Source organism: Canis lupus, chromosome 14 (assembly GCF_011100685.1).
Source record: "Canis lupus familiaris isolate Mischka breed German Shepherd chromosome 14, alternate assembly UU_Cfam_GSD_1.0, whole genome shotgun sequence".
Lineage (NCBI taxonomy): Eukaryota > Metazoa > Chordata > Mammalia > Carnivora > Canidae > Canis > Canis lupus.
Genome location: NC_049235.1, coordinates 27,495,875 through 27,522,596, shown reverse-complemented (window position 1 = coordinate 27,522,596; position 26,722 = coordinate 27,495,875). Strand labels below are relative to the sequence as shown.

The following is a 26,722-nucleotide window of genomic DNA, read 5'->3' as shown; positions in this document are numbered from 1 at the left end:
TATAACTATGTACTGCAATAAAAGTTATGTGAATGTGGGCTTTCTCTCTCTCAAAATATCTTATTGCACTGTACTTACCCTTTCTCCTGTGGTGAGGTGAGATGGTAAAATGCCTACGTGATGCAGTGAAGTAAATGTCACAGCCCTTGTGTCGTAGCGTTAGGCTCCCATTGACCCTCTGAGTATAAGTCGGGAGGATCATCTGCTACAGAGCAGACCACAGCTGACCACGGTTAACTGAAACCATGGAAGGCAAGACTGAGGGTTAAGTGGGGACCACTGTACCACTCAGTGCCTGTGTTTTTGTTAGCTTCTTTCCTGGAATATAAACTCCATGACTGTTTGGGTTTTGTTTATTTCGTTCATGTTGGATTCAAAGATGCGAGACCCAGGAGATGCCTATTATAAAAAAAAAATATTTACTGACTGAAGGAATAGTCCCTGGAAGTGCAGCTTCTCAGGGCTTCCTCATCACTCATATAAGCTGCAGGTCCCCACAAGACCATTCACTTTTTGGCTATAATGACACTGGGCTCACTTCTCCATGCCAGGACCCAGTCTGAAACACATAACACCATTCATTTCCCCCAGAGAGAGTATGAGAATTCCTCAGATCGCTCCTTGGCTCCAAATCCCCTTTCCATGGAAATGTAGCTCCTGCTCCTCAACAAGCCACTTCCTAGCCTCCTGCCAAAGTTGATTTCTGCTTTACTGGAGCTCCACCTTCTGCCCTACTCCTTTTTTCTGGGGTCCGTTAAATTATTTGAACAGGAGGCTGGGAGACTGATGTGGCTCTAATACTCTGGAGACCTATGTAAGCAAACCAAAGTCTAAACCTATAAATGCCCCAAGGTTAAAAAATAAAAACCTGAGGACAACCAAGCACAAATAGCCAACTGGGCTTTAAGCCCAGCCAATCAACAATTTCCTTAATTTGCTTTACTTTTTCTCTATAAAAGTCTTTCCCTGAGCTCTGCCCAATCCAAACTGATTTTTGCTCAAATAAACTCTTGAGGTGTTTAATATGCCTCAGTTTATCTTTTAATGGGGCCCAACTTTCATATGCACTGGTATTTAAATCTTTCATAATTATGTAACCTTGGAAAAGTTGTTTAATTTTGACTACTTAATGAGGATGAATTAAGAAATATTAAATTCGTATTTATTTATGCATAAAAGTATTTAACCTTAAAACTAATTGTGTCATTAACTCACACGTCATATTTAAATAAAATGTCACAACAAAAAACCTTTCCAAAAAGAGATGCATTTTAATGATGAAAGACAGCATTAGTGAATTTTTTCGTACATAACCTTTGTGGTGTTAAACATGTACTGTCAAATACATATATCCAACCGGATAAGACTATAATTATTTTGTCATGAAAAAGCTGTGATTTCAAAGGCTTTTAAAAAGGCAAAAATGGTAAAGTTACTCTTAGAAATGACACTTAGGAGTCAATGATATCAGAGTCACATTGGCTGAAGGAAAATAACAACAAACTTTTAACCCTTCTTAACATAAACCCCACTGCAAATACACAATTCTTCACAACACATAGGAAAGTGAATAACCTCAAGAGGCATTATGGCTTAGTTCTCTCCTGTATTAACAAACTTGGCTAAAGGCTCCTGAATTATAAAATCCTCTGACAAATTCCCCTAGATTATATGCAGCTTTTCACTTTTAAAAGGTCATATAAAAAGATATAAATCAGTTTCCAGCAGAGCTAATATTGGTTCAAAATATTACAAAATATTACAAAAATTTATTTAGGTTATTTTAAAATACTAATGTAAGAAAATTCTAGTTTTAAAAAAATTTCAAACCAATCCTAGGCATTAAAAAATAGCCATATGGCGGCTGAGGTTAATTTTCTAAAGCCAAGCAAACAAAAAAAAAACCCTTTCTTCCCCTCAAAACAGCAATGAGACAGTTGCTCCATAATATTTGTTTGTTTGTTTTCCTACAAAAACCAGTTTACCATTTTCTGGAATCCCAGCCTAGGAACCAGCCTGTGAATGTGGGTGGTTCATGGCCCTGTTTTACAATGACAATTGGTGTCCTCTTGTCTCTTCCAGAAGGGTCAGTCTCAAGATACATTTTGGCTATAAAGAATTGAAAGATAAACACATCATTAGTTGTTGTTTTTTAAATTTATTTAAATTCAATTTAATTAACATATATTGTATTATTAATTTCAGAGGTGGAATGTAGTGATTCATCAGTTGCGTACAACTCCCAGTGATATTACATCAACTGCCCTCCTTACTGCCCATCACCCAGTTACCCCATCCCCCCACTCCCCTCCCCTCCAGCAACCCTCAGTTTGTTCCCTAGAGTTAAGAGTCTTGTATGGTTTGCTTCCCTCTCTGTTTTCCTTATTTTATTTTTTTCCCTTCCCCTATGTTCATGTGTTTTGTTTCTTAAATTCCACATGAGTGAAATCACATGGTATTTGTCTTTCTCTGACTTATTTCACTTAGCAGAATACACTCTAGCTCCAACCACATCATTGCAAATGGCAAGATTTCATTCTTTTTGATGGCTAAGTAATATTCCATTCCATATATATATATATGTGTGTGTGTGTGTGTGTGTGTGTGTGTGTGTATCCATTCATCTGTTGAGGGACATCTGGCTCTTTCCATACTTTGGCTATTGTGGACATTGCTGCTATAAACATTGGGGTGAATGTGCCCCCTCAAATCACTATGTTTGTATTCTTTGGATAAATACCTAGTAGTGCAATTGCTGGGTTGTAGAGTCAGTTTTGATTAAACTAAAATTTATAGAATGAAAAGTATTCCAATAAAAGTAATGAATCAAATTTCCATTGCCCCAAAGTAGCCAAATACTGTTCCATATGAACAATTCCTTATTGATTTATCTCCTTGCACATGACAGTCTAATGATTGCCTAAAAAATTTCAAACTTTATAGAATTATCCTTATGGCATAATTATTCTTGTACTTTTCAAAAATTAAAAAAAAACTGTGCCAAAAAGAACAGTACTACTCAAAAAGAATTTTTAAAAATCTACGTTATCATAGTGATAGAGGTCTTATATTTCTATAATAAATACCATTAATTGAATTTAAAGTTTTCAGAATTAATTAATCATGTTCTAAATTAGGTAACAAAACATTTTTCTTATTCTTACTATGAAGTGCTTCAGTTAAAAAAAATCCATTACTCTTTAGTTTTGAAAGTGAAAGCTTACTAGATTCCTCTCAGTTTTAATATGTAGTTTTGAAGAATGTGGTGAAAAGAACAGTCAAGAACTTAGTAATAACCACTCAGGGTAAATGTCATCACTGTTCATGGGATCTCACTTACCAGACTTCAGAGACTCTGTTCTCTCGACTTCATTGGCATCTTTGCCAACCCAAATAAAAATCTGAAAAATGAAACAATAAGAATATGTACTGTTTGGGGAGTATCAGCTTGGTGCAAGCCCTATGCAAAGTGCCTTCACACATCGCTTATTTCATCTTCACAGCAAGTCCTGAAGTTAGGGATCCTCGTGGAGAAGGAGGTGCAGAGAAGTTCCATCCTTCTCCCAATGTTTGCACTTATTAGGAGACACTCTAAATTGATAGCCAGCCAGTGACTCCAGAATTCAAATTCTGGCATTTCAGGTTTATATAGTATTTTCTAGTTTATCGACTTTCTCAAAACAACATATTGGCTCTTTTCTGCAGGCACCCCTTGGGGTTGTAAGGCAGTCTTGATCCCCATATTATTATTATCTTGGGGGGACCACACTTAGCTTGTTTGTGAGGACCTCAGACTCCCTTGCAAAACCTCTGTCTTAAGCCTGTAGTATACACCTAAAACTGTATCCTCTAACACTTTGGTGTAAGTGCTATAATGATTAGTATTTAAATACTGAGGTTTTTTTTTTTAACTGATATAATTACATATTCTGTATGTATCTTCTTGTCAAACGTGTAGGTTGTGAACTTCAATACTGAAATATCTCTATTACCTTATATTTAAATCACTTTAAAATAACTTGTTGGCAGACAAATTTTGACCCAATTAGTTTTGATTGTATTCTAATTCATACTGAAAGCACTGAAATATTTACTTGCAGGGCACAGAACAAACCATAACAGCACAGTCATAAAAATGAAAAATATGATCTAAAAAATGAAATGTAGTAAGGGAAATCATCTCAAGTATCTATGACTATAGAACGGACTACAAACGGAAATAATTAAATTCTCCTGAATAAGGAAATGCCATTCTTATTTTATAATTCTTAATATAGAAAAGGTGTTTTATTCACATGACATTTTAAATTTCCTATCTACAAATAAGTGATCCATTCACCTGGAGAGAATCTATGACTAATTCCAAATTCACATATGGTGATTCTAGACCAAGAAGCCAAGGAGTAATATGATCAAATGACTTTAGCAATTAAGAACAGACCCAGAATTAACAATTACTGGGGTCGACTCTAAGATGAGGCCTAATTCAGATATGGGTTTCTTTTTTATATATATATATTTTATTTATTCGTTCATGAGAGTCACAGAGAGAGAAAGAGAGGCAGAGACACAGGCAGAGGGAGAAACAGGCTCCATGCAGGGAGCCCAGTGTGGGACTCGATCCCAGATCTCCATGATCACGACCTGGACCGAAGGCGGCACTAAACCACTGAGCCACCTATGCTGCCCCAGATATGGGTTTCATAATTGTTCTATACAATTTAGTTCCTAATATATTTACTTTTCCCTTTCACTATTATTAGCTTACACAAAGGCTAAAACAACAACAAAAAAATCCAACTATCAGGCACAGCATGCCAAATCACCATTCATTTTCTCCCAAATAAAGATACACACAACAGTAACATATTTTACTGTTTAGATTCAAAATTATTCTGCATCTGCTTCTTCCCCAGAGCAGAGGTCCCCTATGATGACTTCTTGTTAGATTTTAAGAAAAATTCTAAATCTTTCAGTCTTCCCCATGGCACTATACCCCCATGGCATTGCACCCACTAGTGTGTTTACTAGTTAAATGAATGGATGAATGCATGAATAAATTGGGAATGAATGAATTTTAGAAATAAATGAAAAATAGAAGTTTTTTGCCTAAAACTATACACCCACAGATGGTAGCCATAGAATTTTTCCACATTAAGAAATCAATTTGCTATATGTATTAGTTTTATTGTTTTTGCCAAACTATGTTGTCTTTTTAAAATACAGCCTAAATCTATTTATTATTAGACTTGTCATTTTTCAAAGTTGGTTTTGTCAGCTCCCAAGTATAAGCACAGCAAATATAGTTTTACCTGTTCCCAAGCATCTAGTAACATGACATCATCTTCTGCTAAATCATCCTGGGTGAACTCTCCTGGAACCTCTTCAATCTGAAATGTATGAAAAAGTTTTATGATCAAACAGTAAAGCAATAACTTTTCTAATACACAGGTTACAAACACACCGTATTTTTTGGAGCACCACAAAAATAAAGCCTGATAGTCACTTTTTGGGTTCTTTTTGGATAATAAAGGTTTAGATAATTGTTTATCTGTTTACTCATGTATCACAAACTGATGGAATCTTATCTGGGAAGCACAGTGCTTCATATAAACACTGCACCAGAATGCCTTAGGTAGGCTATCGCTCATTTGTGACAAGCTGCTTCACAGATTTCCATTGTCTTTCTAGTCCCTAAAGACACTGGAGTTTATGGTCTAAGTATTAAATTTGTCTTTTATTTTGTAGGTCAAGGTTATTATCATTATTTTTTAAAGGTTTATTCATTTATTTAAGAGAGAGAGACCACAAGCAGGGGGAGGAGCAGAGGGAAAGGGTGAAGCCTCAGACTCCCCACTGAGCACGGAGCCCTACTTGGGGCTTCATCCCAGGGCCCTGAGATCATGACCTGAGCCCAAATCAAGAGTCAGTTGCTTAACCAACTAAGCCACCCAGGAGCCTGGTCAAGAATATTTTAATAAGATCAATAGGTCTGGTCATTTTCTAAACCAACTATTTTTGCCAAGATGATATAATATTCCATATGCAAAGCTTTATTATAATTATTTTAAATGGTTAAATTGTGTTCTCTGTAGTTGACATTAAAGGTTACTGGGAAGGGTTAGTTTAATGCACCCACTACCAGTGGCAGATATTTATCTGAAGTCCAAAATTTTTAAAGGATTCTGGATAATGAACCCCCTGATTTTTAGGAAGATGTAGCAGATCAGATTACAGTTCTTAATTCTTTTCTCCTTCCCTCTGCTGTGTGACTCTGTAGTATAGTTGAGTAAGTGGAGGTGCCCTCAGCCTTGGCCATGTCATATTAGCAAATGTGACTCATCAGAGGCCCTCTTGCACTCCTGGGCTCAGTCACTGAAAAACAGGCATGAATCCAACCTGTAGCCCAAAGGAGAACCTCCCAGCTGGGCCTGGCCCAGGTAAATTTGGTCCCAGGCAACCTGCAGTTTCATATTTGTTGTAATCTGATAAAGCTTTGAGACTGTTATACAGAAAACAAACAAAAACTACTTACAGAAGGCAAAAACTTAGTTTGTATTATCTTTTTTATGGAATATTTACCAATCACAGAGTGATTTAAAAAAGCAAAAACTTTAAATATCACTTACTCCATATAAAGCATGATTCTAAAATCTTTTATATGAACAACTAATTTCATATTCATACAACTGAATGAAGTGGGTACTAGGATTTTCCCCACTTTACAGATGAGAATACTACAGCACAGAAGAGGGTAAGTAACCAGCCTAAGGTCACATAGCCAGTAAGTAGTATCACCAAGTAAGTGATACTGCACAGGCAGATGGGATCTTAAACCTGTGCTTTTAAACCATAGGCTCTGCTGTCTTGTGTGAATCAATATGCCTAAAGTCTACTTTCTGATTATGATAGCCAGATCAAATACTTGTTAATGACATTTTTTCCTTAAATTGTGAAGGAAATGGTCAGAGTTACAAATATCAAACAAGAAAATGAATAGGTGTAGGGGAAAGTATATTTCCCTTAAATATATTCATGACAAAAACAAAGACTAATAGATTTTTTTGAACCTGACTGAGAACAAAGCCTAGGTATTATTTTTGTAAAACCTATCTTCATTGGAAACAAGCATGTCATTTACAGCAATATTAGTATATAATACTAATAAGAAATTACAGAATGATTAGTTGAAAAAGAAGTTGTTTGGATGCCATATCAAATTAACAGTTAAAAGAGTAAAATAACATTATTTCTAACAAGTTTCTAAAATTCAGGGATTTCTGCGCAAAATAAAATAAAATAAAATAAAATAAAATAAAATAATAAAATAAAATTCAGGGATTTCCTAGGAAGTAGTGAGCAACTGTGGTGCCCAGCAACCAAATATTTATCACAATTCAAATCTTTAATTTGAATCTTAATTTTTAGGGCAAATCACTTATAATCTTCAAATGTGGTTTAAACATGAGCAGTTTCTTCCTCAAAAAACCTAGCAGGTCAAACAGAAAACAGAATTTTTATGGTTAAAGTGAGATAAGAGGGTTGTACTCCAGGATATCTTGGAGCCCAGTATAAAATCAGTCCTGTACACCAGATACTTCAAAATGTCTGGAATTCAAAGCCTGTGTGTGAATGACTATAAAATAGAATATTCTTGCTGATTTCAGTTTATTTGCAGGTGTGTACGTAGCTTTCAATGATTCTGCCCAATGATCATAATATTTTCATAATATTTCTAGGCAGTCAACGTGGTGAAACTTTTTATTCCCTGGGAAACTGAAGTGTAAAACTGACACAGTTTGATCAGAAACTACCATGGTTTCCCACAGAAAGTGTCAAATTATTAAATCAGTAAATCCAACCACATGCATATTCATACAGCAACAACCTCATGCTGACACAGGTGCAAAGTAGCTGCTATTTTTAAAAGCAGCTTTATTTATATAGTACTTTACAGTATTCCTACGTTTTGACATCCATTACACCATTGACTCCTTTCCTGTGTATGTGTGTTCCTCACTCTTTTTTATTGTAGTTAAATACATATAACATAAAAATTACAATTTTAATCATTTTCAAGTGTGTATGTATATATTCATATATTCTATAGTATCCACCTCCAGACATTTTCATCTTCCCAAACTGATTTCCACACCTACTAAACATTAACTCCCCATACTAACTTCCCCTCACTTCTTTCTTTTTTTTGAAAACAGGCATTTATCTAATTTCAGAATTACATGTAAGATAGACCTGTTTTAGTTCTTTCCACAGTTTTGCTTTATTGCTTACCTGTTTTCCTATTTTGTTTAGGTATCTCATACATTTTTATTTTATTTTATTTCAATTCTATTTAAATTCAATTAATTAACATCTAATGTATTGTTGGTTTCAGAGGCAGAGATGATTCATCAGTCTTATATATACCCAGTGCTCATTACATTACGTGTCCTCCTTAATGCCTATCACCCAGTTACCCGCCCCCCCACTCCCCTCGAGCAACCCTCAGTTTGTTTCCTATGATTAAGAGTCTCTTATGGTTTGTCTCTCTAATTTCATCTTGTTTTATTTTTTCCTCTCTTCCCCTAAGCTCCTCTGCTTTGTTTCTTAAATTTCACATAGGAGTAAGATCATATGATAATTGTCTTTCTCTGATTGACTTATTTCACTTAGCCTAATATCCTCTAGTTCCGTCCATGTCATTGCAAATGGTAAGATTTCATTTTTTTGATGGCTGAGTAGTAGTCCTATACGTATACGATGGAATACTACTCAGACGTCATTGACTCTTAAAACCACCGTCTGTAGAGCTAAGATTATCAACTGCTGTTTGCAGATAAGAGGGCTAAAACTGAGAATCACAGCAATGACATGGCTGAAAAGTGTTAGAGCCACACCAGAATGCCTCTCCCAATGTTGTTTGGTTCTACCCCAGTATTTCGCAAGACACTCACAACAAATCTTCCAGTTTTATTAGAGCAGCCATAAAGCCGAGGCGGGTGGTCTTCAGCCTGTGTTTCTAGCAGTGGAGAGGTCTGGTAGTCTTTTTTCCCTCCAAGGGAATTCCAAAATTCCTCTGTGAAAAACACAATGAGTTATCCATTGCATTTCCAGGAGCAGAGAGTTGGTCTTGCCTTATTTTTTTTTAATAATAAATTTATTTTTTATTGGTGTTCAATTTGCCAACATACAGAATAACACCCAGTGCTCATCCCATCAAGTGTCCCCCTCAGTGCCTGTCACCCATTCACCCCTACCCCCCGCCCTCCTCCCCTTCCACCACCCCTAGTTCATTTCCCAGAGTTAGGAGTCTTCATGTTATCTCTCCCTTTCTGATATTTCCTACCCATTTCTTTTCCCTTCCCTTCTATTCCCTTTCACTATTATTTATATTCCCCAAATGAATGAGACCATATAATGTTTGTCCTTCTCCAATTGACTTATTTCACTCAGCATAATACCCTCCAGTTCCATCCACGTTGAAGCAAATGGTGGGTATTTGTCATTTCTAATGGCTGAGTAATATTCCATTGTATACATAACTGGTCTTGCCTTATATTAACAAATGATATTATTTCACCTTGACCTTAATGTCAAGAAACTACTTAAATATAGCAGGTATCTTCACCCACTTTTGAAACTAATGGAAGGATTTACAATGCCCTATAAGTGCTTTGAAGGTCTTATTTATGAAAATAATGAATTATATGATAAGCAATTGTACCAAACAGAAGTCCTGGCTAGTGTCCTTGACACTGCAGTACACACCTGGTTCCTTGCCTTCTTGAATCTTTGTGGTTTTGCATTTGAGGACACTTGCCACATACTCAGCTCCTTTCTCCTCCTCCTGGCTAGCGCCTTTTCCTATCCAGATGTAGCCATTGTTTTGTCTCAGTTTCAAGACAAAAACATCATTGGAATTCAAAGACTGTGCATCAACATCTACCTAGAATATAAAGAAAAATGACACAGTGATTCAAATTCATTGCGACTCCCTCAATAAACATGTCTGAGAAACTGACAGGGACAAACCATCCATCGCCTTCTGTCCTGATCCCAGGGTGGCACTGGGACACCACGATGGCCTTAGAAATACCAGTAGCACCTTGCTCTGTATCACTTTAATGCTCAACTGCCTGCAGAGAGCAGCACAGGGCTCTAAGAATAAAAGTAGCCAAACTTAAGTAACAAGTAACAAAGATAATATTCAAAGAAACCATAAGAACAAGTATGGGCTATGATTGATGTTTTGGAAGTGGGTGTAATATGCATACATGATATACATAAAGCAAAGATGTTCAGTTCTTCTCTGCTAAAGAAAGTTTTCCAAATAACCAAAGCGACACCTACCCAAAGCAATCTACAGATTCAATGCAATCCCTATGAAAATACCAACAGCATTTTCCCACAGAACTAGAACAAACAATCCTAAAATTTGTATTGAACTACAAAATACCCTGAATAGCTGAAGCAATCTTGAAAAGGAAAAACAAAACTAGAGGTATCACAATTCCAAACTTCCAAGGTATACTACAAAGCTGTAGTGATCAAAACAGTATGGTAAGGTACAAAAATAGACACAAAGATAAGTGGAACAGAATACAAAAGCCCAGTAATAAAGCCACACTTATATGGTCAATTAATCTTTGACAAAGAAGGCAAGATTATGCAATGGAAAAAAGTCTCTTCAACATGTGGTATTGGGAAAACTGGAGAGCTAAATGCAAAAGAATGAAATTGAACCACTTTCTTACACCACACAAAAAAATTAACTCAAAATGGATTAAAGACCTAAATGGGAGACCTGAACTACAAAATTCTTGAAAGACAGCACAGCTAGTCATTTCTCTGACATCGGCCATGACAGCATCTTTCTAGATATGTCTCCTGAGGCAAGAGAAACAAAAGCAAAAATCAACTATTGACACTACATCAAAACAAAACAAACTTCTGCACAGCAAAGGAAATAACCAACAAAACTAAAAGACACCCTACTGAATGCGAGAAGATATTTGCAAGTGATAAATCTGAAAAAGGGTTAGTATCGAAAATATTTAAAGAACTTAAATAACTCAACACCAAAAGAGCAAATAATCCAATTAAAATTGGGCAGAAGACATGAACAGACATCTCTCCAAAGAAGACATCCAGATGGCCAACAGACACATGAAAAGATGCTCAACATCACTCATCATCAGGGAAATGCAAATTAAAAACACAATGAGGGATCACCTCACACCTGTCAGAGGGCTAAAATCAAAAACACAACCGTTGTGCACTGTTGGTGGGAATGTAAACTTGTGCAGCGACTGTGGAAGACAGTATGGAGGTTCTTCAAAAAGCTAAAATTAGAACTACACTATGATCCAGTAATAGCATGACTGGGTATTTACCCAAAGAATCTGAGAACACAAATTTGAAAGGATATATGTGCCTGTGTTTATTGAAGCATTATTTACAACAGCCAAATGATGGAAGCAGCCCAAGTGTCCAATGATGGGTAAATGGATAAAGAAGAAGTAGTATATATATATATCATTCAGCCATAAAAAGCAAGGAGATCTTGCCATTTGACAACATAAATGATCTACGGAGTATAATATTAAGTGAAACAAGACAGAGAAAAACAAATACCATATAACTTCACTCATATGTGGAATTTAAGAAACAAAGCAAATGAACAAAGGGAAAAAAAAAGAGACAAACCAAAACAGATCCCTAACTATACAGAACAAACAGAGCTACCAGAGGAGAGGTGGGGGGATGAGTGAAATACACGAAGGGGATTAAGAGTACACCTATTACCATGAGTACCTAGTAATGTACAGAATTGTTGAATCACTATATTGTACATCTGAAAATAATATAATACTATATATTAACTACACTGAAATTTTTTTAAAGCTACCAAAGGACACCTAAAAAATCATAAAACAGGGACTGGAGTCCAATGTCAGCAAAGAAATAACAATGCAAATTCACTAAAGGGTTCTCTGAGCTCTGATAAATTGTAACTCAAATTGTGTAAGACTTTAGCAGATTAGTAACACAGCACTGATATGTCCCTTTCTTTCAACCAAGAAGCTGTGGCCACTGTCTGAGATCAGCTAGGTTAGCATAGTTCTGCTCTCTATGATCACAGAGAAATGAGAAGGACCCACTTGGGCTCAGGCTTTGGCCTGAAGGGGAGGCTGAAAGTGCAACATCAGGGCAGGGCAAGCATGTACAGTCACAGGCCAAAGGTCCTATGATGGCCCTGTGCCTTCATGCCTATAAACTTGTGATTCTGTGACTCTGTGTCAGACGCTGTGAGGACCTCTGTCTGACCACATGACTATGTGACTATGACAGTATATGAATGACTTTCTGCACCACTGAGGGACTCAATGTGATGAAGAAGAATCAGTGAGCAAGCCTGAAATGCAGCAGCCATGACAGAGAAACAAAATCAAGGGTGGAAAAAAAAAAAAATCAGGGGTGGTGTTCTGAGCCCAAGGGCTGAGGGAGTTTCAAGAAGGAAGTGATGCTGAGCTGCCCAATGATGGTGTTTCGTCAACTGAGTTGAGCTGCCATTAATTATGTGGACAGTTGGATTTCACCAAGTTCATCAGGACCCTATTCCCAGAAAGAGCACTAAAGGAGGAAGAAATAGATACTGGAAGTTTTATTTTTATTAATATTTTTATTAAAGTATACTTGACATACAATCTGTTGGAAATGTTAAAGATGTGTTCCAAGGGTTGGTTACAATCATCTCTTTTTTGTAGGAACAAAGCCTTTTGGACTAAGAGTCAAAGGAATCTACCAGATGTGATGATGGAGACTAATAAGAACAAGGATTGCCAATTTCCTCATCCCAATGTCTCCTTATTGCTACAAAGAGCTTAGATGATAGACAGGGGACAATAGGCCCCCACACAGAGCAGTGTGACATCAGGAAGGTAGTTCCAAAATAGAACATTATTCAGCTTTAGCCTCCCAAGAGATGAAAATAGAAAGCTTTACAAACAATGATTCTGATGAGCACATTTCAGACAGGAGGGGAATGTGAAGGACAGTTTGAGAGGCAGCAAGCAAACAAAGAAACCACATCATAAGCAGCTCACATGTCTCATAAGAACATGCATGCCAGAAGAGACCAGGAATGCAAGGATTCTCACTGACTCTTCCATCTAAAATCAGCTGAGAGTGCCTGCAGAGGAGAGCTTACTGGTTAATGTGACAGATTAAAAAGTATATATATATGTATATATATCATAATTGAACACATGAGAATCTGTGTACAGAATGTTCTAGATGAGGTCAATACATATGACGGCATTTAAATGATATGACTGAATGAGAATGCCATGGAGACGGCCAAGACTGAGCGTTGGGGGGTTTGGAAGACACACAGAGGAAGAGAAGCAGAAACTGGATTGGCGTGAGAAGTGGAGTGAAAACACTCTTCAGAAGTTTGGAGGAAATCTTGATAAGTGTGGTGCTTCAAAGGTCTTAGAGAAAAAAACAAAAAACAGTGTTTCAAGAAGCTAGGGAAGAATGATTACGGCAAAGGCCATTGGAAGCTTAAGGAAAGAGGTCAGAAAGAGGTTTGACTCCGTTAAAGGCAGGCATGAGGTAACAGGCCATCAGTGGCCAGAATGAGAGGAGAAAGGGCTTAACCATGAAGGGACAGGGAGTGAGTGAGGACAATGCTTTGAGGGCCTGTGCTCTTAAGCAGGACAGAGAAAACAACATGGCAGCTGGGAAGATCAGGGTTAAGAGAGTTTTTAAAGGAAGACAGGAGTGTTTTAAAGGCATGCTTGCATTCTGAAGTAAATGATCCAGAGAGGAAGAAGGCGCTGCTGATACAGAAGAGTAAGGAGATCACTGCCCACCATAATGATGAACTGGAAGTGAAGTAAGAACACGAGACCAAGGGAAATTCAGGAAAGCCCGTAGGAAGGCAAGAAGGCAGGGGTTATGGACAGAAGTTGGAGGTTCTGTCCTCAGCGAGACAATGGCTGAAGCCACCATAGAATAAGAGAGGAAGGACTGGCAGCTCCATGGATGGCGGCACCAGGAGGCTAAGGGAGGAAGAGTCTGATAAGAAGGACAAAAGTCAAAGAGGCAAGAGTGAGCAAGGGGAGTACCCTACCCACACCCCTACCTGGTAAGAGGACATTGGGGAAAAACAACTATAGCGGGCTGCATGAGACTCTGTGTCCTCAGAGGACAGTCACAGAGCAAGAAGGTAATGGGGGAGGCTGGTTTAGAGAAGAGGTTGCAGGTGGAGGGTATGCCATGACCTGCCCAGTGTCAAGGGCTTGGCTGAATGGATTGTGTGAACGGGAGGGTTGGCGGGTGGGTCCGAATGTGGGGGTTACAGAATGTGTAGGGCAGTTTAGGTATGACTGGAGAGCCTTGAGATTTCTTTTTTTTTTTTTTTATAAATTTATTTTTTATTGATGCTCAATTTACCAACATACAGAATAACACCCAGTGCTCATCCTGTCCAGTGCCCCCCTCAGTGCCTTGAGATTTCAATGGTGACTGAGGTGTCTGGGTCATGAAAGGTGATGGATTATCTAGAGGTCAAAACACTCAGCCATTTAAACACCTGGGCCTACTGGCTTGTCCATACCTGGAGGTCTTCTTGTCTTCTGACCTGTGATATGGGGTTTGAGTTCTTTGACAGCTGCTGTCAGAGACAGCTTATTTGGCCGGTTGAGTAATGGCTCTGGCCCAATATAGGGAAGCCTGCCTTCTGCATTTGTTACAGTTGTACCAAGAAGGGTTTTCCCTCTCAAATTTTCTCTGTGTGACCACCTGACCATCACCTGCCATCCATCTTCCTCCAGGCCTTTCAAGATAAAGCTTCAATTGCCTCAGGCCCTTGACCATTTGATCTGTTACATTATTCTTAAAATTCATTTGTTTTGATACAATGCAACTGAAAAGTGTGAGAGGCCTGGTCTCTACAGTTAACTTTTTACTTGGTTCTCCTGCTTTTGTTTTGTTTTGTTTTTGTTCTTATGAGAATAATGGATTAATTTTCAAAAGACAGGGAGTTTACTTGACAATTTTTTTGAAGACTCATATTTGTTAATGGCTCAGGTCCACTGGGAAGTCCATAAATAGGGCACGTTTTATTGAATGCATGACATTACCTCCATGATTCTGGTGATCGATGCCAGGTTTCTCCGGACTTGAAAGAGGCGTGTAGGGGGAGCAGGTGCCTGACCTCCTTTCTTTGATGTTCCATTCTTGTAAATAATGAGCGGTTTGTCTTTGAACAAACTCAGCAGGTGAGCAGGCTCTTTGCCTTGGGAGACTCGGATCTGGGAGGGCGGTGGATAAAAGAAATGTGATGAAGGGCACAACGAAGGAGGGTTCTATTTCCACATGTGTTATTTTCCTTTTAGAAAACAAAACAAAAAATAAATAATCCAGAGCAGGAGGCATGATGATTATCAGATAATATAGGTTAATGCTAATCAGGCACAGTGTTCTTTACTTAAGAGTCTTTGACTCTAGACACAGTTCGCTGAGCCATTTCTTGTAGGGGGAAACATCACCCTACTGCACCACTTCCTGCATCCAGAAAGTATAAAATCGTGTGTTCATGGCCATCTTCAAAAGAGAAAAAACAACAAAGTGCTGATGTAAGTCACTGTAAAAATTACTCTTTCTTAAAGAGCACCCACATTTGATAGCTGTGTAGTGACACTCTTGTTTCTGAAATGTTTTGGATCTTGTTCAGAAGATAAAGAGATGTGCATGTAAATGCTTCCAAAAATAAGATGACACCGAAGCATACTCATTACTTGTACATATCTACAACTATGAAATGAAAAATTATGATAACATAGCCTCTAAGCATCAAAATCTGGCAACAATAAATACAATATATTTTCTACTTTTTATTCATAGAAATGGTAATATATTTGCTTAATACAAGCACTTTAAAAATATGTAATATAAGGACTTTTCAGGATAAGAAAATTGAAAAAAGTAAATGGTAAATTATTTAATTTCACCTATTAGCTTAACACCAGATATTGGATTAGAAATGAGTTTCCTATTTCTTTTTTTTTTTTTTTAAGATTTTATGTATTTATTTATGAGAGACGCAGAGAGAGAGAGAGAGAGAGAGAGAGAGGGGGAACAACACAGGCAGAGGGAGAAGCAGGCTCCATGGACTCGATCCAGGGTCTCCAGGATCATGCCCTGGGCTGAAGGCAAGCACTAAACCGCTGAGCCACCCAGGCTGCCCGAGCTTCCTATTTCTTACATAAATTATTGATGCAATTTTTTACATAGTTCAACTTTTGTGTAAGTTCTCTATATTTTTTCGATTATTTTGCCCTATGCTAAAAATGAACTGTCTTACACACCTAGTGTGTCTTTTTCTAGAAGCCAAGTAAATGAGAATGCTGATGCACATACCATAGCAGAGAGGTCTAAAGAACGTTGAAAATAATTAACTTTCTTTCTTATTTTATTAAAAAAATTTTTAAGTAAATTCTATGCCCAATGTGGGGCTTGAGCTCACAACTGCAAGATCAAGATTCACATGCTCTACTGACAGAACCAGCCAGGCACCCCTTACAGATATCTTCCAATTAGTAGACATTCAAATAAGCAAGTAGTAACTTATGAAAATGTCTTTTAAGTCACAAGGTTAGCTAGGATTACCTAAAAAACTGTTGTTGGCTTGGCATTTCCTGTAACAGTGAGAAAATTTCAACTGCCAACATAAAAAAAAAGACGGCCCCTGATTAAGACCCATTTTCCACTGCTAAATTAAAATAAAAGAGATAAAAAGTAAGTTGAAAAACTTTCACTACTGCTAATGTACACTACAAAGAATTTTAAAACAGCAGTACAGCACTGGAGCTGCTTATACATTATTGTAAACTACTGCCATCTAGTGATTAAACTAAACATTACCATTTCATTGTGAATTTAGGATTCAGTGAGCTAATATTTTTTTTTTTCCAGTGGGCTAATAATAATTAATGGAAATTCATTCACTGGGCATACCAAATATTTTATTACAAAAGACAGAATTTATAAAGCACAATGTAGATCTTCAAAGTTTTTGCATATTTTGGTAAGGAACACTTTAAAGATCAATTACATGACACTGATGTCAGTTCTTAACTAGAAATATTTCTTCAAGGGGATCCCCGGGTGGCTCAGTGGTTTAGCACCTGCCTTCAGCCCAGGGTGTGATCCTGGAGTCCTGGGATCGAGTTCCCATTGGGATCCCTGCATGGAGCCTGCTTCTCCCTCTGCCTGTGTCTCTGCCTCTCTCTCTCTCTCTGTGTCTCTTATGAATAAATAAAATATTTAAAAAAAATTTCTTCAAGAAGTGAATGTAACAGTTCATGGGAAAGTAGAATTCAGTGCATTTTAAAAATTCAGTCATCTTGCTAATTTATAAAAAAAAATTAAAAAGTTTATATGAACATTTACATTTACATTCAAATTGCTTTATATATATCCATTAACAAGCACCAAGACAGGAAAGAAACCAGCAGGAAGACCAAATTTAGCGTCCACATCTTAGATTCTCTGTACTAAAATATTTGACTTACCTCCCTATTTAATTATTACCCTTTAAGAAGTAAAGACACATTTACAATGATTTGAAAACTGGAAAGTGATCACCTGGAAATAATAACTTGGGTAGAATCGTTTAATGTCAACTGTCAATTCTTTGGGTTCCTTAGATCTATTAATAGCTTTTTGTTTTTGTTTTTAGTTTTGTTTGCTCTCTCTTTTCCAGAATCTGAGAGAAATAGTATGGCATTAAAGTAGGAATATTTAAGTTGCAAAATGAAAAAGATGCAATATTTAGAAAATGTCATATTCCCATCCCAACTTGAGAGGAAGGCTTTAACGAATCATCTGGCTAGCAAAACTTTAACTTGCGTGTGCTCTGGGAGTAAAACTATCCCAACCTGCACAGCCTGTCCTCTGAGGGACCTATCCAACTGAACCGTCAGGAATGCAGATGTTGTCAGTTCGTCTCGTGTGGCATTCGCTCCTTGCCTGGAGGAACCAAAGTAAAATAAATTAGTTTGTATTTACATTTTAAGACTTTCTAATGTAGGCATTTCAGAGACTTAAGTCATTATGAAAGATCAAGATGAAACCGTTTTGACGTGATATACCCACGGAAGCTATTGTTTTTTGAAAGTACTAACACTGAGCCATGGACTGCCCTGTGCGTTGCCTAGGACTACACATGATAATTATATTTCTGTCCTCATTTTATAGAAAAAAATATTGAGGCTTAGCTCCTTATATAACATAGCTAAGTAATCAGGGCAGTCTCATTTCAAGTTGGAGCTGCCTATTTTGGGAAACCATCTCCACAGTAAAAATAATACATTTGAGTAGAATAGGAGCCTCATCTGTTAGGCTGGATATTAGAAGCATCCTATCATTACATGAATGTTTGGTGACCATAGTAACAAATGTCTGGACCCAGAAAAATCAAGAAAATAATCATCAGAAGTAGGGAGTGGAGTGGCCCTGTTTTGTCATTCTAGCGATTCTTTAAAGGAATTATCAGTAAAACCATAAAAGTGGCTTACTTCTACCAGAGACCCAGATAATAAGGGCCAATAAATCAGTTCATTCAGTTCATTTCCAATTTCTCTTTCTAAGGTAGCTTGTGATTATATCTCCAAACTCTAGCTTAACCTGTAAAGCAACTTTTGGGAGATCTGCTTGTTTGATGACTTTGTGGGGGTCGGGAGGGAAGCCAAAGCACTGAGCAGTTTCTTTCTAGCCTATTTTCTCATCTCTGTCTCACTAGGGGTTAGCAGGAGAAACACTAATCCTGGAAATGGATTTGAGAAGTTAACCAAGGCACCCAGGTGGCTTAGATGGTTTGGCATCCAACTCTTCATTTCAGCTTGGGTCATGATCTCAAGGTCATGAGATCAATCTCCACATTGGGGGCTTGAGAATTTCTCTGTCTCCTTCTGCCCCTCTCCCCCCACTTGCACACATGCTCTCTCTTTCTAAAATAAATAAATAAATCTTTTTTTTTTTTTTTAAGAAGTTAACCATATCTTTTCTTCTGAAATTTTAAGAGTGACCTACTTGTCCAATACCCAGAACAGATTAGCAGTAACCTCCCATCCTGGGCAACACACACATATACATACACACACTACACACACCCCAAAACACTGGGTACAGGAAACATGCTTTGTTTATTTCAGAATATTTCATTGCACCAACAGGGTGAAATGATATAAAAATGTTCACAATGGGGGCGGGGGGCAAAAAAAAAAAAAAGGGACATGCTCACATGAAGCACATATTTGAAAGAAAATTAAAAATGTTTTCCCTAATAAAGACACTCATGAAAATATAGTCCTTTAATGCTAATAGCCTAAATTTTCAAGGAGCCTATAATGTGAACAAACACTTCTGTGAACCACCAGGACCACAGAGTGGGGAGTAACAGAACTGTGGGTGACAGCTGGATCTGTTACCACTTGTCATTTCTCTGACACATCTGCAATTCCCTGACTTCTCCATTTCCTCTTTGTTTCTGTAGAAAAACACTCAACTGACTATCGACAGTATCACCAAATTTTTGTTTCAATTCCCATTTTTTTACCTCTGAAGTATTTCAACAAGCAAACCTGGAAAGCCTCACCAAACTTACACCTTTGGACACTCTCAATACATTTTTCACTACTTGGGGCACCTGGGTGGTTCAGTGCTTGAGTGTCTGCCTTTGGCTCAGGGCATGATCCCAGGGTCCTGGGACTGAGTCCTGCATTGAGCTCCCCATGAGGAGCCTGCTTCTCCCTCTACCTATGTCACTGCCTCTGTGTGTCTCTCATGAGTGAATAAAATTTTTAAAAAGTTTTTCTTCACTATTTACCTCTTCTACTCCATGGCAAAGTGACCCATGCACCCAACCACACAGATTCAGACCAGTTTGCTTTATGGATCTCTGATGCAGGGGGTTAAATACGCTACTGCAACTAATACATAATAAAGTTGCTCTTTGTCTCTAGCTTTGAAAATCTATGTTTGGGCGCTGGGGGTGGGGAGCAACAGTCTACTTTGACATGATTTCTTCTTTATAAACTTTTGGCGCTTGTTACAAATTAAAAATAAATGCTGCATGAAAATGGAATTTATTGCTTTGAGAGATTCATCATTGCCATTGTTCAACAATATTTGTTTAATTTCAATTACCTGACATTCCAGAGAAAAGATCACTGCTGAAATGTTTTTTCACCCTACCATTTTAGAATATAAGTGGTTTCAGGAATAAAAACAATAACGTATATGTGTGTTCAGTAGTTAATTCCAGTCCTTCACCTTCTGCTGTGCCTCCTGGACTTAAACATTTGCACCCCTGCACCAAAATTATCACATCAACTGTGAAGTTGTTTAGTTTGAAAGATAATCTTCAAGAGATCTGCTTATTTTCTAAATATCTCTTCACTGTTCTCATACAAGCTTTGAAGTCCTACAAACCATGCAATGTTAACAAACTTCTGTATTTAACATCCATGATATTAAATGGCAAAGACTCTCAAAAGGACTCTCAGGTATCTAACTTATATTCTTGATATTTTATAAAAACGCAATTCTCATCATAGAAAACCCAAACACATAAAATTGAAAAGAACAAATTAAATGATCTCTTCCTCCATTCTTGTCCCATCCCAAAGAGAGTAACTATTAAGAGTGTGGCATATTCTCAACTTTTCCCTTTGCATTTTTTACAGTGAGGGTCAAACCTGCTCTCCTCCTAAGTTTTCTATCTCAGTGAATGAAACACTACCCACTTGTGCATGGACTAGAAATCTGGGGTCACCCTTGATGTGGTCATCTTGTTTCCCATAGCCAGTCGTTCAGATGCCAACACCTTAATACCACACATTGGTATTGAGTTCTCTCCCTGATGCTTTCAACACTCAGTTCTGGCCACATTCTCATTCAGCTGGATGACTGCAACACATTCCCAATGGCCTCTCCTGCCAACGATCTTCTCCTATCAGTCCATTCTCATAGAGATGTCAACCAGAACAACTTCTCTAAGAGGAAAGCCAATCATACTACTGCCCTGAGCAAACTCTTTGACTGGTTTCCAATACCCTGAAAATAAAGTTCATGCTCCCCAGACACTTACAAGGCCATTCACCGGTTGGCTCCTTCTGATTTCTCCGATTTTATCTTTTGCTCCCTAACTTTGCTTGTTACTAGTAGATGAGAGCATACTTTCTCTGCATTGCTTAGAAAAACTTCTCTATTTGCTGGCCTGCCTCGCTGATACTTCTGCTTCTGCTTAGATGTCCCTTCTTCTAGGAGCCCTAGGAGTGGGCTTAGAGATCTTGTCTTGAATTTCCCAAAGATCAGCTTGATTTTATCTTAAAATACTTCATACTTTATGAAGTGCCTAATCACCTGCTTCCTTTCAAAGTGTAAATTCTTAAAACACAGGTCATATATTTTTTTAACCACTCTATCTTTAGTATGTATCTAGCACAGTGCTTGCCACATAGAAAGTGTTCAGTGAATACTTTCAAATAATTTGAGAAATAGTAACTGCATTTAACATTGATCATCTGATTTCATCTGTTTTAGTTATATCCACATAGTTATTCACATAGATTACAAACTGTTAATTTTTCAAAATAGTCTTTTGAATTCCTTGCTTAGTCTTTCTTGTTTGATCTAAGTGCCACGATCAATTATATTTTTCATATACAAAAGAGACTTAAAGGACACCTGGGTGGCTCAGCGGTTGGGCGCCTGCCTTCCGCTCAGGTCATGATCCTGGCATCCAGGATCGAGTCCCACATCAAGCTCCCTGCAAGGAGCCTGCTTCTCCCTCTGCCTATATCTCTGCCTCTCTCTCTCAGTCTGTTTCTCTCATGAATAAATAAATAAATCTTAAAAAAAAAAAAGAGTTAAGACGAAGACTAAGAAACAGAATGTAAAAGAAAAGCTGACTGAGAACACTGATTATCCCTACAAATGCCAGGCTTTGTACAAATACTTTTCTGAATTAAATTTTGGAAGAGGAAATGCCAAATGGCCAAATACCAAGGTATAGCTGCACTCAGCTTTAGACTTAAAGAGAGCTATAGATCAAGGTGTGAGATGTTGCTTCACCAATTACGACAGTTGTGAATGTGGGGCAAATTACTTAATCCGTTTGATTCTCCCTTCCCCTTATTTTTGAAAATAACACGGTTGTAAGGAACAAACATAATAAATGGAAACATCTAGCACTTTGCTAGTACAAACACGCTTGCTCCAAAAAATGGTTGCTATGAAGATGACACCTTAAACACAGAGTCAAATAGCTAAATACATTAATCCTTGACAGAGTATGATGGGAACCATTGCCTAAGGCAGTGCAGTGCCTGTTAATCATGAAAGTGCATGTGAATCATCTGGTGATCTTTTTTAAAATGCATGTTATACTTTAGTGGGTCAAAGGTGGGTATTGGGATTCTACATTTCTAACTAGCTCACTGATGATGCTGATGCTTCTGGTTCCCAGACCACCCTTTGGGTACCAGAGCCTACAGGATAAAGATAATCATTCCATCTCCTGAACATGGTTGGGTTCAAGGCACTGGTCAATGTAAGTGGTAGGTGGTCACACTATAGGGATGGAGGTGAATCTGTCAACTGGTAGGACCCTCACCATGTCAGCAGAGACCTGCGTCCATGTACCACATAGGCAAAAGTAGGATTCTCTTCACCCCCTGCACCTCCTACCCACACCTCTCAGTTTTATGATCTTCTTTGAAAGGTTTTTCTTTTTTAAAGTTTTATTTCTTCTCAGAAATATTTTATTTTACCTGATTTCTGTTAACAAAAAATTTGAGAATCACACACTATATGACTTGTTGCAGAATCCTCATGCCTTTGGAATAGCCCAGCATGGTATGTATACTTAACTTACCTGATTGGATATTTCCCATTGGTCAGGGACTTAGCATGGACTCTTAGTAAACTTAACCCTCAGTTAACTCAAATCATTATGCAAAACCATATAAGATGTGGATACACTGGCATTTTTTTTTCTCTTCTATTGCCACAAATTTCATGAGGACCAAGAGTAAAATGCATCATTTTGAAACAGGGTCATAAATTATATATATATCACTTAGAGGGTTTGCCTCACTGCAATTTCACAGCTCCAATTAAGATGGACTTCGGTGAAATTTAACAATAAGCATACATGGTAGCCAGTGCTGGCCAGCTGGAGTTAGCTTGCAAGGGAGGTGAAAATATTCAACTACATACCACTAAAGAATACTACATTTGGATATCAAAATCTTTTTCCTAGACTAGAAAAGAATGATTTTTTTGAAAAAGATTTTATTTATTTATTGAGAGAGTGAGAGCATGCATGAGTGGGGGGAGGGCCAGAGGAGAAGGAGAGAATCCTCCAGCAGATTCCTCACTGAGTGGAAGAGGCAGACCCTGGACTTGTTCTCATGACCCTGAGATCCTGACCCTGAGATGATGACCTGAGCTGAAATAAAGAGAGGCTGAATCAACTAAGTCACTCAGATGCCCTTAGAAAGGAGATTTTCATCTAACCTCCTCATGGCTTGTGGACAGGAGTTACAAAATATAGTCAAAAATCATACTGAAATAAAATTCCACATTGGCATGCTATACAAATCTCACTGGACTAACTATAGGATAATTCTACCCCTATCCCATGGAATTTAATGAAATGTCACTTTGGAGCAGAATCTGTCTTCTCTTGAAACTTGAGATTTATGAAAGAGGAAAACTTACAATGTGTAGATAATCTGTCCTCCAGGATAAGTATAGAGGATAATGTAGCAGTCACCACCATAGAATTCACCATATGAATTCTGGTCAATTTCGACCCTACCCATTATTTTCTACACGCCAAATCTGAAAGGAATGGAATGTGTGTACCAAAATTAAAATTTTCTTGATCTAATAGTACTTTTCAGAAGGCAAATATTAAAATTTTCTTTGACCTAATAGTACTTTTCAGAAGTTAAAAAAACTTTTTTTAGACCTATTGTTATGTTAAAACAATTTTTAAATTACTTTTCTAACTAGTTTTCAAATTAAGCAATGAGAAGAAATTTTATCAGTTTGACAATTTTGTTGACTGATTTTTTTAGGTGCTTATATTTTTTGCATCCTCCATAGTACTTAGCTCAGTTCTGAGCCTATTAATACATACCTACTGTTCGATTGGTAGTGAAAATAACATGAGACTTCAGTGGAATAATGAAGTCAAACATTCAGCCCAGAAATATATCCCTGTATAAAATATTTCAATCCTCTGGGAGATAACTTGTTTGTTAAAAATTTTTTTTTCCCTGCGCTGTAAGGCATGAAACCAATATCTCCTCAGGCAACACGTGACAGATTGGGACCAAATAATCAATATGTCAATTGCCTGAATATTTTCAAGAGGTGCCATCCAGACATAAGACTGAAAAGATAAAAGTAGGCAGAACCAGTTTTTTTCTAGTTTCTCATCCTCATCACAGATTAAAAACACTCCAAGTTGGAGAGAGATGAGAGTTTTAGATGAACCAAGAAAGTAACCAGGAGAGAGCCTGCCAGGCACTTTGTGTATGCAGGCCCCCCACTGGGGAGGGTGGAGGTAGAGGATATGCCCCTTGCTTTAAAATTTGGAGATGAACAAGTGGCAGTGCTTTCCAGAGAGAAGCATGACATCCTGGTGAGACTGAGGAGAAACAGCCAAGCACTGCCAGGCTAAACCCAAAAAATCTAGAGAACGTTTCCAGACTTCAGAAGTCCTGGGATGACTCAAAGACATCTCAGAGACAATGTGACCTGAACAAAGGAGACTGCAGGTGATGCTGGGGAACCAAATCTGAAACAGGCTCTCTGGGCTGTGCTGAGCTTAAGAAAAACACTTATCTGAGTAGGAGACAGACCCAGACCAGAAGCTGATACCCCTCGGACAATGGCCATAAGAAGCATTTGTCCCTTGGCAGTTCCCACAACCCTTGGAGAGCTTAGATTCACACTGTGTTGTCTTTTGAAAAGAGGAAAAATACTTCCTAAGTCTCTCAAACCATATACCTTGCTCCAAACACTGTAGGAAGCCTTGGGAATACAACAATAAAATATTCAATCCCTGCCCTCAAGGACCTATCAAGAGGGCTAGAAGAAAAATGATCAATTCTGCAATATTTTATGATGGGTTCTGTGAAAAATATACTTATAGTTTGAGCACAGAGGAAGGCTGCTTCCGGGCAGAGGAAGGCTTTTTAAGAGATGCAGCTTGTGACTGACGGAATTATGAAGGAGTACATGTGGAGGACTTTAGCCAGAGGAGAAGGGGAAGGGGTGGAGCCTCTAGGCAGTGGAAAGTGAGACAGAGAGGAAAGCAAGGATCGATTATGAAAGTCCTTGCAGGCCCAGATGAAGATCAATGTTCTCAGGAAGACTATGGAGAGCCATTAAAATATTTTATGAGAAGATGTGGACATTACCCAGTTTTATTAAGTTAGATTACTCCACAGTAGAGGGTGAAGAGAGTTGAATTAAGGAGAATTATAGGGTGTTATTAGCCTTTTTTTTGGCAAAAAGGGGAATAATAAACAATTTGAATGCTCTAAAAATATCTGTGATTTAGCACCATACCCATTTTACTTTTGTGAATACCCTGTAAGGTACAAGGAAAGGTCTAATAATGGTAGTTGCTACACTCAAAGCAATTGCCCTGACTGGACAATCCCAGTTCCAGGAGCAGGAGGCAATTCTGGACAGGAGAAAAGACAGCTGGGTTCCATATCACCTCTCGGAGATGATAATGAAGTGATTCTTGCACGAATCACCTAACTTCCTGGGATCTCAACATACACATTGTTAAAGCAGATTGAAGGTCAGCGAGGATCTTTCTGGCTTTAAATTTCCTGATTTAATATATAGTCACTGACCATCTTCATTAACAAATAAAATTAACACGTGTAAAAGTACAATGTTTGTAGTTCTCTGAAATTACATTTCCAGGTATACTGGTGTAAGTGGTCTTGATGAAAACAAACACACAGAAACAGAAACAGCCAAATACCTCCACTTTGCCGGAACCATCATCCACCATATTGTGCTGGGCAGCCATCTGTGGAGAAGTATGTAGTTTTGAGGCATCAAATGGAATTTGTTTTATTCGAGCCACTTTCTCGGTAACATACACTTTCCCAAAGCCATCACTCTGATCCTTCTCTCTCCAGTCCTTAAAGAACTGTTTGAAGATCGGTGTTTCCCCTCCTTCTGGAAGAACTTGAATCTAAAATTTAAAAAAATAATAATAATAATAATTACAAAAAGAAAATAGAGGAAAGTCATTCATCCAGTAGTGGAGAAAATACTAAGGAAATGAAAAGACTATCTTGGTTTCTGCAATGACCAATGGAAACTTAGAAGCTGGGATCCTTAATGAATGTAACATGGAAGGTTATCAGATATCAAGGTAAAACAGTCCAACGCTCCTTTCTGTCATAGCGAAAGTGAATGCACTGAATTTGGATGCTGGAAGAAAGAACAAAGTTCTCTCGTGTTACCATGACAGTCAAATATGTATATTTTTCTCCATTGGGCTTATAAGAGGTCTGTAACCTGGAAGAAATGATCTCGTTATGTTCCTTGGGTCAGGATAAAACTAAAGAGAAAGGATGAGGCGGATCAGAAAAGACGATCAGAAAAG

The 26,722-nt window shown here is 37.9% G+C and overlaps 1 protein-coding gene across 1 annotated transcript in view; it reads right to left on the bottom strand.

Annotated features, from left to right (window-relative positions):
• Positions 1–1,248: 1,248 nt before the first annotated feature.
• Positions 1,249–26,722, bottom strand: part of SCIN (scinderin) — a 26,236-nt gene continuing 762 nt past the window's right edge. Inside the window, 10 exon segments of the mRNA XM_038557543.1 lie at positions 1,249–2,109; positions 3,341–3,401; positions 5,313–5,390; positions 8,955–9,076; positions 9,769–9,946; positions 15,150–15,320; positions 17,949–18,039; positions 23,797–23,897; positions 23,899–23,919; positions 26,090–26,305. Of these exon segments, the coding sequence (XP_038413471.1) occupies positions 1,982–2,109; positions 3,341–3,401; positions 5,313–5,390; positions 8,955–9,076; positions 9,769–9,946; positions 15,150–15,320; positions 17,949–18,039; positions 23,797–23,897; positions 23,899–23,919; positions 26,090–26,305 (1,167 nt within the window). The 3' untranslated portion in view covers positions 1,249–1,981.